At 39.6% G+C, this 23,562-nt stretch overlaps 1 protein-coding gene across 1 annotated transcript; it reads right to left on the minus strand.

Moving 5' to 3' along the window:
* Positions 1 to 16,108: 16,108 nt before the first annotated feature.
* On the minus strand, positions 16,109 to 18,946 carry LOC141601349 (uncharacterized). The gene is made up of 5 exons (XM_074421624.1): positions 17,698 to 18,946; positions 16,971 to 17,100; positions 16,614 to 16,698; positions 16,311 to 16,423; positions 16,109 to 16,229 (listed from the first exon to the last, which is right to left on the minus strand). Exons 1-5 carry the CDS (start codon positions 18,944 to 18,946, stop codon positions 16,109 to 16,111), a joined length of 1,698 nt encoding a protein of 565 aa, XP_074277725.1.
* Between the last annotated feature and the right edge of the window lie 4,616 nt (positions 18,947 to 23,562).

The raw sequence follows: 23,562 nt of genomic DNA on the forward strand, positions 1-23,562 counted from the left end.
GTCCACTCGAACTTCTCGGCTCTTCCTTAGGATGTCATAGAACAACGCGCACTGTCGAGGACCTTGCTATGAACTGTTCGGAGCGACCACCCGTCCCCGACGCCGCACGTCCTTCGGCTTTTGAGGTGACTCTAGCCGGAGTATGGCTTTGATTTGATCGGTCTTGGCTTCTATCCCCTCTGCGTGACCATATATCCCGGGAACTTCCCACCTGGAGACTCGAAAGTGCACTTCGAGGGATTGACTTCATTTCATATTTCCTCGGGAGTCTTTGAAAGTGTCGACCGGATGTTCAACGTCTTTGGGCGACTTGCTTCGATTTCACCACCATGTCGTCGATGTATACCTCCATGGTTCGGCCTATTTGTTCTTTGAACATAGTGTTCACCACGGCCATTGGTAGGTGGAACGCATTCTTTAGACCGAAGGGCATCACGTTATAACAATAGATACCTCGTTCGACACGAATGCCGTTTTCTCTTGATCATCGGGGTGCATCTTGATCCGGTTGTAGCCACTCCAAGCATCCGGGAATGTGAGCATTTCATGGCTCTTTGTGGCATCCACCATAAGCGTCTATGTGCGGCAAATGAACGGGTCCTTAGGGCAAGCTTTGTTTAGGTCCGTAAAATCGACACAAACCCTCCACTTGCCATTCTTTTTCGGAACTACCACCACATTAGATAGCCATTAGGGTATTTTACTTCTCGATTTTTCAAAGAAAGCGGGTTGTCTACCTCCTGGTTTATGACTGGTTCCTCTCGGAGCAATCTTCCTCCTCTTCTTTGGATAGGCTTATAGCTTGGGTCCACACTCAGCTTGTGCGTTATGATACTCGGATCTATACCTACCATGTCATTGTGGGACCAGGCAAAGCAATCCATGTTAGCTCTCAATAATTGAACAAGTTCCTGACGGACTTTACTGTGCATTCGACCGATGAGTATGGTTCGTTCGGTTGCGGCTCATCCAGTGACCTCGTCTAGCTCCGCCCGAGGTGGCTCGACGTATTCTTCCTGGATGCTCGGCTCTGTAATTGCTATCTTTGGCCGGTGTCCATTTGTTGATTTTAGGGCTATCTTGTAGCAATTCTTGGCTTCTTCCTGATCCCCACGTATCTCTTGTACTCCCCAAGGCGTTGGGAATTTCAGGCATTGGTGGTAAGTCGAAGGTACCGCCTTCATTTCGTGGATCCAGGGCCTGCCAAGAATCACATTGTAAGTAGAGGGCCCATCAATAACCAAGTATCTTACCTGCTTGTTGATTCCTTTGGCATAGGTCGGGATGACGATCTCTCCCAGAGAGTGCTTCGTTTCGCCACTAAAACCGACTAGAGGTACCTCTTTTGTTGCCAAATCCTTCTCGCTGAACCCCATGACCTTGATGTTTCAAAGATAATCGAGTTGACGGAGCTACCGTGTCCACCAGGATCTTCCGTACCTCGCAGATTTCCTATGGGGAGGGTGATGATCGGAGCGTCGTGATGTTGTTGGAGCATTTTGTGCATCTGTTTCATCAAAGGTGATCGCAGGGAGGTCTGGCGGCCGACTGCAGCAGAAAACTCGGCTTATCTCCTTTGGTTTGCGTGGCGTGTCTTTTTGGTCGCTTTGAATAGGTCGAGCCGCACAATTCCGAGCCTCTGTAATAACATTTACAATTCTAGTGCACACGGTGGAGGAGTAGGCGGAACCTGGTTAGTGGAATGAACTTTGGTGGAGCCCCTGGCAATAGGTGGTCCAAGTTTCCTCGATCGTCGAATTTGACCTCCTTTCTCAAGGTGTAGCATTCGTCGGTGTCGTGGCCGATGTCATCATGGTATTCGCACCTTTTCTCGGAGTCTCTTTTATCGTTAGGACGTTCGTCGTCCGCTTCTGGGCCATCGACTCCTCGGATCTCCTTTAGGGCCTTGAGTACACCTGCAAGATTGGTTGAGAATTTATACTCACTTACTTTCGGAGGTGGCTCTGAGTTGTTTTTTCCTCCTGGGCCCTCTGATACTTTATTCACAGGTTTGCTGTAGGGTTTAGCTCTTTCATTCTGCTTCTCTACAGGTGCCTTTCTGGATGTAGGATCTACGCCATAAGTGGCTCTCCTGGGCTCTGCATCTTCTTCCAGCCGCATGACTGCAATTGCCTTTTCTTGCACCTCCTCGAAGGTAGTGCATGGGTACTTGGTCAGATCTTTATATAAGTCCGAGTCCTGGTGTAGCCCTCGTCGGAAAGCTTGTATGGCGGTGGCTATGTCGCACCGGGGGATTGCCACCTTCTCCCTGTTGAACCTGTTTAGAAAATCTCTGGTAGTCTCTTGAGGTCCCCGCTTTATCCGATATAGGTCATTTGGTTTGTTTTTTCGGTTTCGGTGGCGGCAAACCGCCGGTGGAAGGCATTGACTAGGTCGGCAAAGCGGTTATGCTCTGTTAGGCGGTGACGAACCATTGCAAGGCAGCTCCGGATAGGGTGGACCCAAATCCTTTACACATACAGGCCTCTTTCAAGGAGCCTGTCGCGGTGGTTACCATCATCTTTTGCTTGTAGTGGTTGATATGGTCAAGAGGATCTGTGGTTCCGTCGTAGAGCGTCATTCTTTGGCGTACGCATCCTTTCGGGACGCCGACAAGGGCTATCTCATCCACGAAAGGGGAGTGCGCGTAGGCGTCTCGTGTTACCTTCTCCGAGGTCGTGCTACGCCAGGAATCTCGTACATCGGGTCCCTCGATTCCGGTATTGCTTTGCTCAGCAGTCCTGTTCTCGCAAGAGGGTTAGGGACAGGCGGATAAGAGCCTCCAGACATACCTCCCAGCCAGGTTCCTCCTGGGAATTGACTGCCTGGCTGACTTGCCAAGGGTGTCGCGTGGACGATGGTCCCTGGTTGCCATTCTGGTGCCTGCTGAGAAGAGGCTCCTCCCACCCAGGTTCCTCCAGGGAAGTATCCGCTTGCTGGATTCGTTACGCCGTCTTTGGGTCTGGATTCCATCCCGCTTTTTCTTTGGATGGGGTTCCTGCAAAAGATTGCAAGTTAGTCCCTGGCTGACTGTTAGACAAAACACTACCTGGTGTTGGCTGCAAGCTAGACGGTCGATCAAAAGACAGGAATCCCAATCCGCTAGGCTCGATGGCTCCTCTAGGTGGTACTCCTTCAAGATCCAGTCTGGTGACCAACTCCGACGGAATCTGCCTGGGACCCGCGTTGGTAGCCGGAACTGGGGCCTCAGAAGGTGGAGGCAGTACGGCTGACGGGGTCCTGGTTACTGTTGCGATCTGGTTCCTGAGATCTTGGTTGTCCCTCCTCAGGCTTTCGATGGCTCGATGCAGGGTATCCATTCCTTCCAACACCACTCGCATTGGATCTGGTGATGAGGCTCCTGACTTTTTTAGGACTCCTCCTGATGCAGTCTCGAACACGGGTCCGCTGGGCCGCTTTCCCTGCTAGATCTCGTAACAACGGGTTCTGCTGATGCCTTAGGCGCTTGGGGTGGCTTGAAAGGCGGTGGCATGGCTCTCGGGAAGGTCTTGCGAGGGCCATCTGTCGTTTCTTGACGGAGCGATGGATCGATCCGTGCTCATTGGAAAAGGTCTTCCTCCAGAGGATTGAGAGGATACCCCCTGGGTGCTAGACGAACTCGCGCTGGATCCAGACATGATGACGGACGAATTGCTTAATTTTGACTTTATGAGAAATTGATCACTAGGGCCCCACGGTGGGCGCCAAATTGTTTTGGGTAAATTTTATCAATTAGATTTTAATATGTGAGGTCAAAGTGATCGTCTGTGACTTCGAATAAGTAAAGATATCGATGAGCAAAAATAGAAAATAACGAAAGGAGAAAAATGACACGGGGGAATTTTGGTGACGCGGAAAACCCGTTGTGGGAACAACCGCGGGGGGAGTCGGAATCCCGCCGAATATTTTCACTATAATTTTCGAGGTTTTCGTAGCAAGTAAGGGAATACAATGGAATTTCTTAGTCAATAGTCGGCTTGAGAATGATCTCTTCTCACGTATGCTCCTCCCTTTTATAATTATTTTTCTAGGGTTTTGGCTGCAGCAGGCTCCTCCGGGTCAGGCTCCTAGGATCCAGGAGACGTTACCTGAAAAATAGGAACAGTTTGTTTTGACTTTTTCTTCTACTATGATTTATGCATGCCACTTGCGTGTGTTTCTTCAAGATAATCTAATGGTCTTCTCTTTGCCACGTCAGCGATCCTCAAGCCATGCGATTGTCCAGTCAATTTGCGCCACGTGTCCTGCTAATAAAATTTGTGAATTTTATCCCCAACATATACGAAGATTATTCTCTTCCAAATTTCAAGCTAAGATAAGATGCAGTGAACCATCGAGATTGGTTTTACTGCGTGTCGTAAAGATGATGGATATCTGAGTTGAAAATTCCAATTTTTGTTTGGCGTTTCTTTTTGTTTTATATTTACGAAACTTTTTTAGTTGTACGTGAGTTTAAAAATGTTGAAACTTCTCATTAACGTGTTAAGTATTATACTTTAAAATCGAGCAGCTCACATGTATCCATGAGAATTGTTGTAAGGTAACTAGACTGTTAATATTAATAACACAAGTCTACTGAGCTACTGTATTAATTAATAATCTTTGCTTTTGCAAATGAGTATTAATATATCAATCTGCCTCGAATCCATGATACGTGAGTACATGATGGTTTATGAATGTTTGGCTTATTGTAAGATCGTTATTTATGAATTTGCAGATTATTTTATTTGTAGTTTCAGTTTTTGGTGAATGAGTATTTGCTTACCTTCTAAACTATATAAGCATGGTGGCCTATGAGGCTATGAGTTATGACATATGAGTACTTGGGCAAAAGACTAAACGATATTGGACACTTTAAAATGAAATAGGTAAACAAATAATCGAGGTAAAAGACTAATTCATTTTTGAATGAATAACTATAATAAATTGCTTGGGTAAGATATTATACATTCAAACTAATATAATTTTGTAACAATAAAATTTCAAATTATCTATGCAATTCTTATATATGCCAGTGCAATTTTGCACGGGTTCTAAGCTAGTTGATGAAATAATAGAAGACATGTTATAGAGATGAATAAAAAAGAATTGCATAAATTAATTAACAACACTAATAAAATCAGAAATTATCGGGAAGAAATAAATTATGCAATACAAGAATTAAACTGAATAGAGAGAGTAAGAAGGATTACAAAGTCTAAGATCCGGCCAAAAGAACGAAATAACGTCGAACAACGGAAGAAAAGTGCCTTGTAACTGAATGCTTAAGAATAACTAGTTTAGATCCCGCGCAATGCATGCGCGGTATATACAGGGTAGTTATTCTTAGTTTGTTTTTTTTTGTAAGGAAATTATTCTTAGTTTGTTTTAGTTATAGGTTAAAACAACACATTATTAATTTTCATATTTCACGCCAAAGTATTTTGATTGGAGAAAAAAAAGTAAATGTGTGTTCTAATGATTTTTTTTAAAACTCGAAACTAATTATGTCTATTATAAATTTTCTCAAAAAAAAATTCACCATATATTAGTGTGTTTTAGTTAATTATAGGAGCTTATAGTTTTATTTTCTACAGGTAATTATGTGCCCAATCATTAGTAAAAACTTTAAATGAAAAATTCAGCAACACGTTAATTTATGGGTTTATATCAAATTTATTTTATTTCAATCAATAGTTATATTTTAGAGTTTAGTAACAAAATTATACTTTGATGAAAAGAAAATATGATAAAAGGATAATGGTTTAATGGAAGAAAATCAATCTTATTTGTTTCCTTAATTTTTTATTTTTTTTTTAACAGAAATTTGTTTCCTTAATTAAGGAGGTGCTTTTGGAGGGAAAATTTCATAATATTTATTTTTTTAGTATATGGGGGATGAGGGATGGGAGATGAGATAATTTAATTATAGCAATGATTGTCTTATGAGCTTGCAGATTTGGCCTTGCACGTTATACTTATTTTTTACGTTATATTTTATGAGCTTTGCAGATTTGTCCCACAATGTATTTAGTAGAATGCAAAATTAAAGGCCCAATTAGAAGTTAATATAGTTTAGGCGGGAAAAAACGTAGAATCACCTATTCATTTAGTAAATAGAGGATTTTGGGATTAAGAGATTAAAAGATAAATGAAAGATAACCTAACCTAATGACGTCTTTTCTTTATATAGGAAAGATATTTATTAAACATAACTTAATAAGATAAATAAGTTCACGCGAAATAAAATCTCGCGTTCAGATAGAAATCCTCTCGATCGAGGAGTTTTAAACTCCTCGATCGAACACTTCCTTGGCAAAACCTCTCGATCGAGGACTTAGTCTACTCGATCGAGGAACCTCAAATATGCACCTCTCGATCGAGAACAGCAGGGTCGTCTCGATCGATCGAGCACTGTTAACCACCCACATTTACTCGATCGAACAGATTGGCCAACAAAAGCCTTCGATCGAGGTAAATACCACTGAACCAGCTCCTTGCTCGTTGATTTGGCTTTCGAGACGACTTCACGCTTCCCGAGGCATAGTAATTCTGCTCCAATTCTTCCATCTCCATAAATGCATACTAAGGGACAGAAAAAGACATGATTCCGCTACTTTCGGGTCCATTCCTGCAAATAAAGCAAGGCAAACCAAAGTAGACTATCCGGGGGACATTTGTAGCATAATACTACGAGAATCGCATAGAAATACATGCAATAAAGGCTCAAAAAAGACTATATAAAATGCACGTATCATCTTGATTGATCAAGAATGAGAATAAACATATATCTATTACTTTGTCCCTCTTTTGTAAAACAAATCAGGAGACGAGTTTTGGCGTGTCTCTCTGTACTCATATATCCTATCCTATAATAACACAGCTAGAAGTAGTAGAGTCAAGACTCACGAGTGCTTGTCCAAGAGTCGGAGTCTCCTATTTAACGAAAAGACTGATGTTCTTGGCTTAAATTGAGGTATCTTTGTTATAATCCGAATTTTCAAAAAGTGAAATTCACTAGACAATAAAGTCTAATCACACTTTTAAGTACCACGTTGGGGGAAATACCTAGATGCTTGCTCTTTATTAATCCAAAACCAAATTAATCTGATTACAACTTTGGAATGGAAATAAATACTCACTCTTAAACAACTATAGTAAAGTTATTAAAATGTTCCAACTAATATATCCTTAACCACAAGTCGAGTTCCCAAAGCCCAAGCAAGTAGCTAAACAAGAGTCGAGAACCAACAAGATTTTGAAACTCATGTAATGTTAGCGGTTAGTTTTTATGCGCTTCTAGACCTGATAAAGTTGACCCGGCCCATACTGGACCCGATGCTCGTAACTCGAATTCACCTGGACCAATTTGACATGTCCTGAATGTTTATCTTGCATGCTGATAATTATCCCTAAATAATTACAAGCCTGAAAAATGACCCTTGAAATAACTCGATTCCTTGCTAACCCGAAATGACCCAACCCGCACCCAATCCAGTTGACCCGTTTGCTAGTCTAAGCGCTTCCCAGTTACCAAGTTACATTTTACCCAAAAACGCATGAATTTTTAATCTTTAGGTATGTTATATAAGAATCATTATAAAGGACTGCCTATACGTTCCAACAAGATCTAAAGTCATTTTGTATTCTGCCATTTGAAGTACTCGAATCAACAATAAACAATAGTAGATCCAATTAAACATGTGATTCACAAATCCAACCATACTAACAATCTACATGTGTTGCTCAACACTTTGTGCAAAACACAACCACAAATGAGTACGAAAGACGACAAGTTCCACCTGAACACATCCTTGGCGAAACAACTTCTCACACCGTCCGTCACCTTATGGTAGAAATGGAACCTCTTAATCCTAGTCTTGTCTAAGATTGACCAAACTCTCAAGCGACATAACTGTTAAGCTTAGAGAGCAGACAAACGACAAAAAATAGACATGAGCATCTCTATGAATAACCTATCCGTAAAACGGCAAACCACAACCTTTTGTGAATTGATCTAACTCATAGCGTGTAATATTTCACAATGCTAACTATTCAAGTGCACTACAACAATGACCCAAGCCTTACCTAGTCCGGATAGGCGTAGGACAAAATTTCCATACAAATGATAACGATATTCAACAGCCTTGATAATTGAGCATACATTACAAAAGTAACCATTTCAATATATTCTCAACCGACACTTAAATTTAGTTTATTCACATTATTTTTGATGTACACGGCGTAATAGTAAGTATTAGATGATTAAACATTCGTTTGATTTCATATTAGATAGTTGGGACAAAATAGGTAATCATCTATGTGACTGAACATCGTCTTGGGTACCAAAACTCACGACAATCTAACAGAACCCCCGATCCAGGACAATGTTCTCTCGACCGTGGATCATTGCTGAAACAAAATACAACAGCATAGTAATCCCGATGCAGGACATGAGTCCTGAGTCCTGACCAGAACCTCATGCCTCGATCTAGGACACCTTCATACTCTTCCGTTCCCGGAGGCCTTTTGTGCATAACAATATCACAAACATCTTGAAATTGAATACACAATCGCTCCACACACTTCAACTATGATAGAAGCGCAACATCAACATACAATTACAAGCTGACCACCTTCAACTTGAAGTACGTTAAAGCATTACTTTATGCATTAGTATTACAATATGTAACAAACACACCCACATCCAACAACTTAAGCCCTAAGGGCGAAAATACACAAGCCCTCGCTACCCTGACAAAGTGTAGCAGGTTAGAAATCATCTTCAACAACAAATTCTGCACCTTCACCAAATCTGTCTTTCTCGTCGTTTATGGATTGATGAACACACAAAGAAAAGGCAATAGTTGGTCCTTAGGTTAAAACTTAAGTCCTAAACTTATAAGACAAAATAAAACACTAACTTACTTACAAGAACGATGCTGAGAACGAATTAAGCTCACACAGAGTAGAGTTGAAGAGCAAATATGGACTAGAAAGGGAAATAAGAGCACGTTTGAATGGAGAAAAAGAAGGAAAGAGGGTAGCGGTTGAAGTTTAACGTAAATGTTGAGAAGTTAGTGGGTTATCTTGTTGCGGTAGTTTTAGATTATGGGTTCGTAGTGATTTTAGGTAGTGGTTGGGGTTTCAAAACACACAAATCCAGCCAATCACTTACCATGGCCCAAGGGGAAGCTTTTTTTTTAGGTTGATAATGTTCATCTTGGTCTGATTTAAAAGACAGAAATACAATGGTTTTGAATTTAATTTCGGTAAACTAGGATTTAGTTCCTAAAAATTAAAATTTTAAAACTTATATTTGGAAACATGTGTGTAGTCTAGTTGTCGTAGAGGCTACCAAGTGTGAGTGTCATGTGCCGGACACAGATACTCCAGGTAATATGGTGTGCTAGAGATGTAGCTCATATATGAAGAATTAAACTTCAGGTAATATGGTGTGCTAGAGATGTAGCTCATATATGGAATTAAACTTCAGGTAATATGGTGTGCTAGAGATGTAGCTCATATATGAAGGATTAAACTTGATGAATCTGATTTTTTGTTTTTCTTCACAGATTGTTGGAACACTACACCACATATAAAGCAATGGTACGTTCCTTAGTGTTATATGTTCTGTCTATCTTGATTACTGTTTCCTATTTTATGATGCATTTGAATATTAATAACTTTCATTTCAGTATAGATAATTAATACGTGGAACATTCCATATAAAATCTGGTAAAAATATAGAGGAATCTCTTTTCCCTCCTACAACCCTTACCAAAATCCCATCTATATATGGAAGGTTTGGAAGGAAAGCTCCCTTGTGCCATCCTGCCAATAATGTAAGGTCTTGTTTGGAGTTGGAGATTTGGACTGAAAGGAGGGACTTGTTTGGTTAGCAAAGAGGGTAGGAGGGAAATTGAGTTGGGGGTGGCGGGTAATAGATGGATTCATTTTCTTCTTCTGCAACCCTTACCCCGCCATCGACAACCCTACCCAACCCCGCAGTCGACCATTCGATCACCCTATCTTGCCTCCCTAACAACTCCAATGTTCCTTCTCCATCCGTCGACGCACACGACCGCACTCTACTCAACCCCGCCCATGCCCTCACCGACGACCACATTACCTAGACTCGTCGTCAATCTCGATGTTCTTTCTCTGTCGACCACCCTACCTAGCATCGTCGTCGACTCAACCTACCCAACCTCTTCTCTGTTCTACGCCGCCGACACAATCCCTTCATCCCCTCTCTGTCGCCGATTAGGTAGTGATTGTGGGCTGCCTATTACATGGTCCCCCCTCCTTATCTCTTTCTTTCTCTATCCAGGGTTTGTTTGTGGGTAAGAAATGTGAGAGGTAAAGTCGGAAAAAAAGTGTAGGATTAAGTAATGTTTGTGTTGCAAATAGCAAGTCCCTTTTTTTCACCTTTGACTATTACCCAGTCTAAAAAAAGCTTTACTAGGAGTTTTAAACTTCCAAATCTACATCACAGGTGAATTGGAAAGTATTTCAATGATGACGGTTGTGTTCCTATGAAACAACTTCCTCAACAGTGACTTTCTTTTAGAAGAGATTGTAAAGAGGTTAGGGAATGGGGGTTTTATTTGTCAACTCAACACTCTAAGAATGAAATAATAGGGAATTTAGTGTTGAGTTATGCAACATGGACGTCATCATCAACATTTATGTTTGAAGTCATTTTGTGCGTGATCAAGAGCCAAATTAAAGGGTCTATTTGTATTTCCACGGCAGAAAGAAGAAAGACCAACAAGTCCTCACTCCTTTTTTTTTTCTCTACCTACTTTTACTTTTTTTATTTCCTGATTTCTCACCCAGCCTTTAATTGTCTACTATTTTCTTATGGTGCTACTCTTGTCTGTATATTAATGTTCAACACTCCCTATTTCTATTTGGTAATAATTTTTTAATGCAAGTTAACTGACAGGAACATGACTACTAAAGATGCTTACCAGTATTTTGTGGTTAAAGCTCAAGAAATAGCTATTTCAAACAATCGGACCCCTGTCAACTAGTATGCCTGTGTACAACTAATCTTTGTGTATTGACTCAAACTTTCTCTGATTAGTGAGCAATATAACATCTCGTGGGGCTCAAAAGTCAGCGCCCTACCTAATCTTGAGTCCTTGTAGATGAAAGATAGTATGTTAATAAAACCAAAGTACTAAGCCGCAAATATAAGTGTGAACCTATTTCTACATGGCGGATAGTGATAAGGCTAAAGACATATCACCTATATCAAAATAAACCTAACTCATTACTAACTAATAGCTAGCGGTAAGTAGGGTATCGTATCCAAAGAGAGGCGGTAATTAACTATTTGCTATTGTATTAATCCGTCTTTAAGGTAATTCTTGAAGGTTGTGATAGGCTTATCGTGTACCTAAGCAAAGATAATTACCCTAGACACAAATTAATGTAGCAATAGGGGTTGAACACAAGGAGACGAGAATTGCGTTGTGAAAAGCTATGGGAAGATTTCTATCAAGATTGTGACACCCTCCTTTATTGCGGAAAAGTAAACACATAATTCTAGATAAAAACTGCATGTATATGTTTGTAATAGGTTCATTTGGGTAAAAACCTGTAATTTTTAAAATCGAAAACGAAACCTGAACCTGTTATAAAAATATCCAAATGGGAAGGTGTCAAACATGCAAGGTCTAAAATAAATCTCATAAATAAAACATCGCTAAAGTCGCGGAACAAAGTTATACAACCCAAATATGAAAAAGGGAGACATATGTCCCTAAAAAGTATATGACATAAAAAGTGTTTAGAGGTCACAATAAAATAAAGCCAATCTAGGTACCAAGGTTACTTTGCTCGCTAGCTCGTCCATGTACCCCATATATGCATCACCTACCTGTCAATCGCATTTTATACAAATACGAAAGCCACAGTCAGTGGGGGAGTAACTCTGAGTTCTCCCAGCCACGAAATGTCATAGTTAATATAACATGTAAACATAAGAATATGAATATGAACAACACATAGCCTTAGCATACAAATGCAAGACAATCATGCTTATCATGTGAATAAGAATATAAACAACACATAGTCCTAGCATGTGAATACTAGACTGACTCATACTACACTATCATGTGAATCACATAACATCCAGGAATCCAAACACTATCAACCGTAGCCGGCTTGCATCTCACCTTCTACGACTCATAGGATCATCAAACAAGAAAGGACAATATATCTAGAGACAGGCATAAGTTCTTAGGACGGTCAATAGTCACTCTGTAACTCGAGTCTATACCACGAGGTAAGGTAAACATACCCTAATCCTAGACCTACGCAGACCTAAAGACATGCGGATACAATCTACCGCATCCAAGACTCACGATAAAACCACATGAGTACACCTAAGGAGTCCACCAAAGGGTTGGATAGTACTTAAGCTGACCACCTACTCTAAGGTAGGGCAAAGAGGTCATGCCCCAACTTGGATATAAACCCACCAAGCTAGGACACAGAGGCTATTAAGCCGCAAACATACACTCGTCAAAGACTATAATGGCCTATCTATGATGAAGGCCGAAATACTCACCTAGGACCTAGTCCCAGCTTGAATACTTTAGCCCACACCACACAAGACAAGTAGGACACCCAATTAACCATAAGAGGGGCAAAGAGTCCAAACTTGCACACACAAATGATCATACACACCCTAGCATATGAAAGGCTACGCAAGAGCATATTCAGCTGACAATCCAACAATATCTCCAATATAAATAATAATCCAAATTCCAGCTAACCAACAGTACCATAATCCATGAGAACAAGCTAAAATGGCAAAGAGGCAACAAGACTCAAGCATAAGGCATCCAAAGCATCCAACAATCAACATGTGAAATGATAATCACAAATATCAAGGCATCAACATAAAACATCCAATAACAACCAATCTCACCTTAAAGACAAACCCTCGACCCGAGTCCCGCGACGGGTCATCGGCCAAATCGAGGCTGACCGGTTTAAACTTAGTTTGACCAAACTCGTTGATCAATCAACGCCCGACTTAGAGTCTTGGCCTACTTTGGCCCAAATCACAAAATTCATCACAATATCATTCTCATGCCATTTCCAATTTCTATCATGTGAAAAACTATCAACATAAGGAAATATATTCCAACTTACAAAATATCCAATTCAATTAAATTCTCGCATAATAATGATTACCCACATGCCAAAAATACCAAAATACATAAATACGCAAACAAAAGACCCAAAACATCAAACAATAGACCCAAGACCCGACCCACACAACGGGCCATGAACCGGGTCGACTGCCCCGAACCGGCAGAAATTTGTTTTTGGTTCGATTTCTCTGGTCAACACAAGTCTCCATTTGCAATTTGTTCCAACATCAATACAACATCCCTTTCAAGCAACATTCAACAATATTCATTCCGTTTCAACACTTAAACATTTGAAAAACAACATATTTAACAAACTTTAACAACAACAATTCATGTGAAAATTAAAGTTAACATGTTATTAATCACATAAGCATCCAACACATCATAAACAACACTAATGTGACTTTATTTCGTCGAGTAACTCGGAATAGTTACCTTAAGCCAGAAAGAGAGCAAAATAAACTTGAGAAAGATCCTATAGACCGAAATTATGCATCATCTTCCACAATATATGAGTCTCCTAACTCATCTTCATATTCTACACCTATAAGAACAACAAAAACACATAAATTAGTCCTAAATTCGAAACACTAAAAAGATAAGACCCGAAACGAAATTGGGGGAAATGAAAATAAAGCTTACTAGTAGACGAGGATTGAAGAGAGGATTCCAAATATATAAGTTTTATGCAAATTGGTGGAGAAATGAAGGATTTATGGTGGTTTTAGGGATTGTAAGGAGGTTATTTTGAGAGGAATTTGGTTGTTTGATGAAAGGAAGAGAGAGAGTGAATTATGGAGGAATGAATTGAAGAGTGAAGACCCCTAGAGGGTGAATAGTGCCCGGATGAACAGTACCAGGCAGTCAAAGGGTGAGTCGGGTCAACTTGTTTTGTTCGCGGTTTGGGTTTGTTTTGACGGTAATTAGAAATATTCGTCGAACGCGATTTTCAAAAACGCTAAAGTTCTTAAACACGATTTTACTAAAAGTTTAAGTACTCATATGCCCAATATCCAAACTTGTTTACCCAACGACCGTAAGAAATGGAAAATCCCAATTTTACGACTTTCATCCGAAATCTATTTTATCAAAGGAAAAGGTTTAAATATAGTTTAAATCACTTTTAAACATTTCTAAACTATCAAAAATAGTTACATTTCTTCAAAATAAAATAAGTTTATATTTTATCAAATAAATTTTATTTCAAATAAATTAATATTAAATTAAAATAGATTAAAATATTACTCTTAAAATATAATAAAGGTCTTCAAATTTACGGGGTGTTACAATCATCCTTCCTTTTAAGACGTTTCGTCCCCGAAACTTAGAAGAAGGAACATTGTATATATTAGGTCTATCTCTTTAAAATCAAGTAAACAAAATCTTCAAAATATGAACGTATGAAATATAAGTGTCTTTTCAATGGATCGGAATATCCTCGTCGGCCGTTCAAGAACATCATTCCAGATCAAAGATATAAAAATATATATTTTTATAGCAACAAATGAGAAAACCAATTATCGGACGTCTCCAATAACGAGCTTTACCACTCATTGACGTTAAAACCAGTGGAAAACATTAAAACATTTTCAAAAATCTTTAGTTCGAAACTCTATAATAAGGATAATAACTCCACTAGCTATGACCAAACTCTAACTACGACTTTTAAACAACTAAGCAAGGACTACTAACGCGGAGAGTATTTAAGAGAAGGAGAGAAACACTCGAAAGGATAGCTAAAACTCACAAGAATTAGATAAAGGAAAGAGAATTACCTCACGAGAAAAGTTCGGGATATTTAGCTAACATAGAAGATTCAGGCTCCCAAGTTTCTTCTTCGACATTTCCACAACGCCAAAGGATACGAACTAGGGGCACAACTTTGTTTCTAAGTTGCTTGTTTGCTCTTTCGAGGATTCGGATTGGCCTTTCTTCCAAAGTCAAGTTAGGCTCCGAATCTGGGATTTCTTCTTGAATGACATGGCTCGGATCACTAATGTACTTCCTCAACTGAGATACATGGAAGACATCATGAACCTTGCTCAAATTCGGGGGCAACTCAAACGGTAAGCAACGGGACCAACCTTCTCAAGCACACGGAAAGGTCCAATGTACTTGGGACTCAGCTTTCCTTTCACACCAAACCGTTTCACCCCTTTCATAGGTGATACCTTAAGGAACACTCGATCATCAACCTCAAAGGCAAGTGGTCGACGACGGACATCGGCATAAGATTTCTGTCGGTCTTGAGCGATTTTCATACGCTCTCGAATGATCTGAACCTGATTGATGGTCTCAGTCACCAAATCGGGTCCCAACACATGAGCATCTTGGACTTGATCCCAACAAACAGGACTATGGCACTTCCTACCGTACAAAGCTTCATAAGGTGACATCTTGATAGAGGAATGATAGCTATTGTTGTAGGAGAATTCGACAAGAGGTAAACATTTCTCCCAAGAAGTGTAGAAGTCTAAAGCACAAGCATGGAGGAGGTCCTCTAAAGTCTGGATAGTCCTCTCAGTCTGCCCATCTGTAGCGGCATGAAAAGCGGTACTCATCAGTAGCTTACTACCCATGGCTTCTTGCAAAGCAGTCCAGAAACGGGAACAGAATCTAGGGTCACGATCTGAAACTATATCCTTAGGCACTCCATGATAGCGTACTATCTCCCTCACATAGGCCTCAGCTAGGACAACTAAGTTCTATGTCTCCTTGATAGGTATAAATCTATCACACTTGGTCAATCGATCTACAACCACCCAAACAACATCTTTTCCACTCGCAGTCTTAGGTAAAGCCATCACAAAGTCCATGGAAATGGACTCCCACTTCCAAAGAGGAACATCCAAAGGTTGTAGCCAATCTCCGGGTTTCTTATGCTCAATCTTCACTTTCTGACAGGTAAGACACTTGCTAACATATTCTAGGACATCAATCTTCATCCTAGGCCCTCAAAACTGTAATTTCAAGTCTTTATACATCTTGTCACCACCAAGATGAATATAATAAGGATAAAGGTGAGCTTCATCAAGGATCTTCTTTCTCAACTCTGCTACCCTCGGAACATACATTCTACCATGGTAACGAAGGTATCCATCATTATCCACCACACAATCCTTAGCTTGCCCAAGTTGGATTTTTGCTTGAATGGACTTGAAGGTAGCATCCTCAGGAAGGCAAGTACGAATCTCACGGTAAAAGTCGGTTTCTGCACTCAAGACACTAAGATAGTCAAAGCCCTTCCCAACAAGGCTTATCTCCAACTTCTGAAGTTCCGCGGTAAGTTCATCAGGTAACACACGGATAGTGCTCAAAGAGTGACTAGTCTTCCTACTCAAAGCATCGGCCACTACATTTGCTTTCCCTTCATGATAAATTAACTCAACATCATAATCATTCACTAGCTCTAGCCATCTTCTTTGCCTTATATTCAACTCTTTCTGGGTAAAGACATACCTCAAACTCTTGTGATCGGTATAAATTCGACAATGAACTCCAACAAGGTAATGTCTCCATGTCTTCAAGGCATGCACCACGGTAGCTAACTCAAGATCATAAGTCGGATAGTTCAACTCATGAACTCTCAGCTGTCGAGAAGCATAAGCAATAACCCTTCGATTTTGCATCAAGTCACAACCTAAACCATGCTTTGAAGCATCACAATAAACATCGTAGTCCACACCATCCTCAGGTAAGGTCAACACCGGAGCGGTAGTCAACCTAGTCTTCAACTCCAAGAAGGCATTCTCACACTCATCGGTCCACACAAACTTAGACTCCTTCTTCAACAATTGAGTCATCGGTCTAGCTAACTTAGAGAAATCTTTCACAAATCGACGGTAATAACCAGCCAAACCAAGAAAACTTCGAATCTCAGACACATCTTTCGGACTCTTCCAATCAATAACAGCCTCAATCTTAGCAGGATCTACCATAACACCATCTTTGGATATGACATGTCCAAGAAAAGTTACTTGATGCAACCAAAATTCACATTTAGAGAACTTAGAAAACCACTTTTGTTGACTTAGAATGTCTAAGATGATATGGAGGTGTTTGGCATGTTCTTCATCATTCTTTGAGAAAATCAAGATATCATCAATGAACACCACAACACACTTATCGAGGTACTCACTAAAGGTACGATTCATTTGATCCATGAAGATAGCAGGAGCATTAGTCAATCCGAAAGGCATCACTTTAAATTCGAAATGACCATATCTCGTGCTGAAAGCAGTCTTAGGAATATCGGATTCACGAACCGGAATTTGATGATAACCCGATCTGAGATCAATCTTAGAAAAGGTAGAAGCACCACGTAATTGATCAAAGAGATCATCAATTCGTGGAAGAGGATACTTGTTCTTAATTGTCACACGATTGAGTTCACGATAATCGATGCAAAGTCGCATAGATCCATCCTTTTTCTTCACAAAGAGGACGGGGGAACCCCAAGGAGAAGCACTAGGCCTAATGAAGCCTTTCTCAATCAAATCATCAAGTTGAACTCTCAACTCCTTCAATTCGGAAGGTGCCATACGATAAGGAGCTTTAGCAATAGGTCCAGTTCCGGGAACTAGATCGATGGAGAATTCAACATCTCTTTCAGGAGGAATCCCGGATAATTCATCGGGAAAGACATCAGGATATTCACAAACAATAGGAACATCCTTCAAAGGAGGAGGAGAAGGATTAGAAGTAGTCACTACACATAGAAATGCTTGATGACCCTTCTTCAACGCATTGACCATTGTCATGGCCGAGATCAACTTCACACCAGTTTGCTTTCTAACTCCTTGATAAGATACGCGAGTACCCAAAGGGCTTTTAAGAATAATCTTTTGATCTCGACATTCGAATCGAGCATGATAAGTGAATAACCAATCCATGCCCAAAATAATATCAAACTCTTCAAGCGGAAATCGAAGGAGATTAGCCGGGAAAATAGACCCCGCTATTGATATGGAAACATTTGAATAGATATAAGAACAAGAGAAGATGTCGCCGGAAGGTAAAGATATAGATGTGCTTTCACCAAGTGAAGGTTCAAGAGATAATTTGTCGGAGAGTCTCATCGATAGAAATGACAAAGAAACACCTGTATCGAATAAAACCAAACAAGGAACATCAAATATCGAGAACGTACCGGTGACTATGTCTGGGTGTGCCTCAGCCTCAGCATGGCTCATCACAAAGATACGACCTCTCGGCCTCTCAGGAACAGCAGGTGTAGTAGTAGTAGTAGTCTTCTTCTCAGGACACTCATTAGCCTTGTGTCCAGGCTTGTTGCAGAAGAAACACACAAATGGCTTATCAAAGCAACCAACTCCGGGATGCATCAGCTTCTTACAATGGTAGCACATACGAGGCTTGAAATTTTTGTTGTGGTTAGGAGGTTGAACACGAGCACCTTGATTTGCTTGTCTACTCGGAACAAACTGCCTCTTGTTAGGATAAGAGGGAGAAGAAGTAGGGAAATGGGGCCTAGAAGGAGCAACATAAGGCCTAGAAGTGGAGTAGAATGGCCTCTTGCCAAAGTAAGTATTAGAAGCACGAGCCTCTTCATCAATAGCCCGAATAGAGCTCTCAGCCCATAGTGCATCATCATAGATTGAGATAAAGGATGTAGAATCTCTACGAATCATGCTCTTAAGCTTTGGAGTAAGCTTGTCAAGGTAAAAGAAAGCTTTTTCATCTTCATTTTTGACAAGTCTAGAAGCATAGTGAAAAAGTTCATTGAATTTATCGGTAAAGGCTTGAACAGAAAGACTTCCTTGCTTCAAATCCATGAACTCTTTAAGCCTTTGTTGTTTCAACTCTTTTGGATATAACCTAGCCTCAACTAGATCCTTAAAGCGATCTCAACCAAAGCCAAGCTCAAGAGTGGAAGTAGGACTAGTCATGGACCACCATCTATTAGCTTCTTTCACAAAGAAATGAGAAGCCAATTTCACTTTGTCTTCTTCACGAACATCATACAAGGCAAAGCTTTTCTCCAATTCACGAAACCATTTGGTGAGTGCCACAGGGTCTACTTCACCACCATAAGTTTGAGTTTTGTTTCGAGTCAATTGACTTGCCACCCAAGTGTAAGAACCAGGTCTTTCGCCTTCTAGAGGGAAGGGAGGAGGTTGGTTTTGTTGGTTTTGTTGTATGTTTTGCTGGTTCTGGAGAATCTGAGTAAGAGCTTGTAAGATTGCATTATCAACGTTTCTTGTAGGAGCCATTTTGCAAAAGAGAACATTAATTAGCACCTAATAAATAGCAATCACAAAGAGACTACAACATAAAGTCTTAAGTCTACCCATCCTACCCATCTCTCGAGTTTATTATTTGAAGGTCAAGTTATTTATATTGGGGTGCACAAACGTGCGTCGGGAGCAAATAAGCTCTGATACCAATTGTGACACCCTCCTTTATTGTGGAAAAGTAAACACATAATTCTAGATAAAAACTGCATGGATATGTTTGTAATAGGTTCATTTGGGTAAAAACCTGTAATTTTTAAAATCGAAAACGAAACCATAACCTGTTATAAAAATATTCAAATGGGAAGGTGTCAAACATGCAAGGTCTAAAATAAATCTCATAAATAAAACATTGCTAAAGTCGCGGAACAAAGTTAGACAACCCAAATATGAAAAAGAGAGACATATGTCCCTAAAAAGTATATGACATAAAAAGTGTTGGGTCACAATAAAATAAAGCCAATCTAGGTCCCAAGGTTACTTTGCTCGCTAGCTCGTCCATGTACCCCATATATGCATCACCTACCTATCAATCGCATTTTATACAAATACGAAAGCCACAGTCAGTGGGGAGTAACTCCGAGTTCTCCCAGCCACGAAATGGCATAGTTAATATAACATGTAAACATAAGAATATGAATATGAACAACACATAGCCTTAGAATACAAATGCAAGACAATCATGCTTATCATGTGAACAAGAATATAAACAACACATAGTCCTAGCATGTGAATACTAGACTGACTCATACTACACTATCATGTGAATCACATAACATCCAGGAATCCAAACCCTATCAACCGTAGCCGGCTTGCATCTCACCTTCTACGACTCATAGGATCATCAAACAAGAAAGGACAATATATCTAGAGACATACATAAGTTCTTAGGACGGTCAATAGTCACTCTGTAACTCGAGTCTATACCACGAGGTAAGGTAAATATACCCTATTCGTCCTAGACCTGCGCAGACCTAAAGACACGCGGATACAATCCACCGCATCCAAGACTCACGATAAAACCACATGAGTACACCTAAGGAGTCCACCAAAGGGTTGGCTAGTACTTAAGCTGACCACCTACTCTAAGGTAGGGCAAAGAGGTCATGCCCCAACTTGGATATAAACCCACCAAGCTAGGACACAGAGGCTATTAAGCCGCAAACATACACTCGTCAAAGACTACAATGGCCTATCTATGACGAAGGCCGAAATACTCACCTAGGACCTAGTCCCAGCTTGAATACTTTAGCCCACACCACACAAGACAAGTAGGACACCCAATTAACCATAAGAGGGGCAAAGAGTCCAAACTTGCACACACAAATGATCATACACACCCTAGCATATGAAAGGCTACGCAAGAGCATATTCAGCTGACAATCCAACAATATCTCCAATATCAATATTAATCCAAGTTCCAGCTAACCAACAGTACCATAATCCATGAGAACAAGCTAAAATGGCAAAGAGGCAACAAGACTCAAGCATAGGGCATCCAAAGCATCCAACAACCAACATGTGAAATGATAATCACAAATATCAAGGCATCAACATAAAACATCTAATAACAACCAATCTCACCTCAAAGACAAACCCTCGACCCGAGTCCCGCGACGGGTCATCGGTCAAATCGAGGCTGACCGGTTTAAACCTGGTTTGACCAAACTCGTTCGGTCAATCTGGCCCAGCTTAGAGTCTTGGCCTACTTTGGCCCAAATCACAAAATTCATCACAATATCATTCTCATGCCATTTCCAATTTCTATCATGTGAAAAACTATCAACATAAGGAAATATATTCCAACTTACAAAATATCCAATTCAATTAAATTCTCGCATAATAATGATTACCCACATGCCAAAAATACCAAAATACATAAATACGCAAACAAAAGACCCAAGACCCGACCCACACAACGGGCCATGAACCGGGTCAGACCGGGCCTGAACCGGGCTGTTTTGGTTCGGTTCTCTTGGTCAAAACAAGTCTCCATTTGCAATTTGTTCCAACATCAATACAACATCCCTTTTAAGCAACATTCAACAATATTCATTCCGTTTCAACACTTAAACATGTGAAAAACAACATATTTAACAAACTTTAACAACAACAATTCATGTGAAAATTAAAGTTAACATGTTATTAATCACATAAGCATCCAACACATCATAAACAACACTAATGTGACATTATTTCGTCGAGTAACTCAGAATAGTTACCTTAAGCTAGAAAGAGAGCAAAATAAACTTGAGAAAGATCCTATAGACCGAAATTATGCATCATCTTCCACAATATATGAGTCTCCTAACTCATCTTCATTTTCTTTACCTATAAGAACAACAAAAACACATAAATTAGTCCTAAATTCGAAACCCTAAAAAGATAAGACCCGAAACAAAATTGGGGGAAACGAAAATAAAGCTTACTAGTAGATGAGGATTGAAGAGAGGATTCTAAATATATAAGTTTTATGCAAATTGGTGGAGAAATGAAGGATTTATGGTGGTTTTAGAGATTGTAAGGAGGTTATTTTGAGAGGAATTTGGTTGTTTGATGAAAGGAAGAGAGAGAGAGTGAATTATGGAGGAATGAATTGAAGAGTGAAGACCCCTAGAGGGTGAATAGTGCCCGGATGAACAGTACCAGACAGTCAAAGGGTGAGTCGGGTCAACTTGTTTTGTTCGCGGTTTGGGTTTGTTTTGACGGTAATTAGAAATATTCGTCGAACGCGATTTCCGAAAACGCTAAAGTTCTTAAACACGATTTTACTAAAAGATTAAGTACTCATATGCCTAATATCCAAACTTTTTTACCAAACGACCGTAAGAAATGGAAAATCCCAATTTTAGGACTTTCATCCGAAATCTATTTTATCAAAGGAAAAAGTTTAAATATAGTTTAAATCACTTTTAAACATTTCTAAACTATCAAAAATAGTTATATTTCTTCAAAATAAAATAAGATTATATTTTATCAAATAAATTTTATTTCAAATAAATTAATATTAAATTAAAATAGATTAAAATATTACTCTTAAAATATAATAAAGGTCTTCAAATTTACGGGGTGTTACAAAGATCGATTTCGTTTTGGGTTTGTTTGTTTTGTTTGTTGATTAACAATAATGAAAATGTAAACTATATGATAAAAGGGAGTATAGGGGAGTCGGGTTACACATGCAAAGGTAAATATATGATCATGTTAAACTCGGTATCAACAACATTGTTAATTGTTTAGGCTTAGAGACACCCACCTTACGGCATTAGTGTCAACCATAGACCGGGTCCTAGAGAAACTCTCGTCCATGACTAGGTCGTCCTACTACACATGCTTAGTCTAATTCAATTCCGTGCCTCTCGACTTTAGAACGAATGAACAAACTTAATCGATGAATAAGGCCTTTAAACATAGATTAAACGTGACGATGCAAACATGTGATAGAAACAATTAAACAATATTATGTCAACCTAATTTAACATTTTATATACTTGATTTTGCATGGCTTCCCTAGCCCTTAGACTAAGGAAATTTAGCTACTCATAATGCAATGTAAACTAATAACTTTGTTGTAAGAAATGCTAAACGTGATTGTATGAACTATATATGCTAAATGATATACCAATTACATGTAATAAAAATACTACTAATGTAATATAATAAACGTGCTAACGAAAAACTATGCGATAACTAAATAGAAATGTAAAATTGTAAACTAGAAATAGAAATACCGTAATGGAAATTAACTTGTATTGCAAAGAAGAGAGTAGAACCAAATGCTTGAATATATAAATAACCAAGTGTTTGATAACCAAATGCTTAACAATATTGAAAACAAATATGAAAACTATTGAGAGAATTATGCTTAAGGCTATTGTAAAGTATGAAAGACGTAAGAATGAGATGATCCTCAGCTTTGGAGTGCCTCCCCATTATATAGGGGAGGGAAATGAAACGTAAACAATATGCGAACAGCAAACCCCGATCGGGGTTGCCAGCCCCTATCGGGGGCGTGTGTTTCCGGATTAATTCTCTTAATTCCTCGATTAATTGCTCGAGGAATCTCTATGTTTATGTTTAATGCTCCTTAATCATCCGGTAATGCTCTAAATTCATAGCATCCTAAGCTTCTTGGTATCCAATGCTTTCCACCTTGA

The sequence above is a fragment of the Silene latifolia genome, chromosome 9 (assembly GCF_048544455.1).
Source record: "Silene latifolia isolate original U9 population chromosome 9, ASM4854445v1, whole genome shotgun sequence".
In the NCBI taxonomy this organism is placed as follows: Eukaryota; Viridiplantae; Streptophyta; class Magnoliopsida; order Caryophyllales; family Caryophyllaceae; genus Silene; species Silene latifolia.

Coding starts and splice junctions, on each gene's coding strand:
- LOC141601349 (XM_074421624.1), bottom strand. CDS start 18,946: ATGGATTTGAAGCAAGGAAGTCTTTCTGTTCAAGCCTTTACCGATAAA. Junction 17,101..17,697: donor TATTGCTAAAGCTCCTTATC/GTATGGCACCTT, acceptor TCATATCCAAAG/ATGGTGTTATGGTAGATCCT. Junction 16,424..16,613: donor ACCGATCACAAGAGTTTGAG/GTATGTCTTTAC, acceptor GCGGAACTTCAG/AAGTTGGAGATAAGCCTTGT.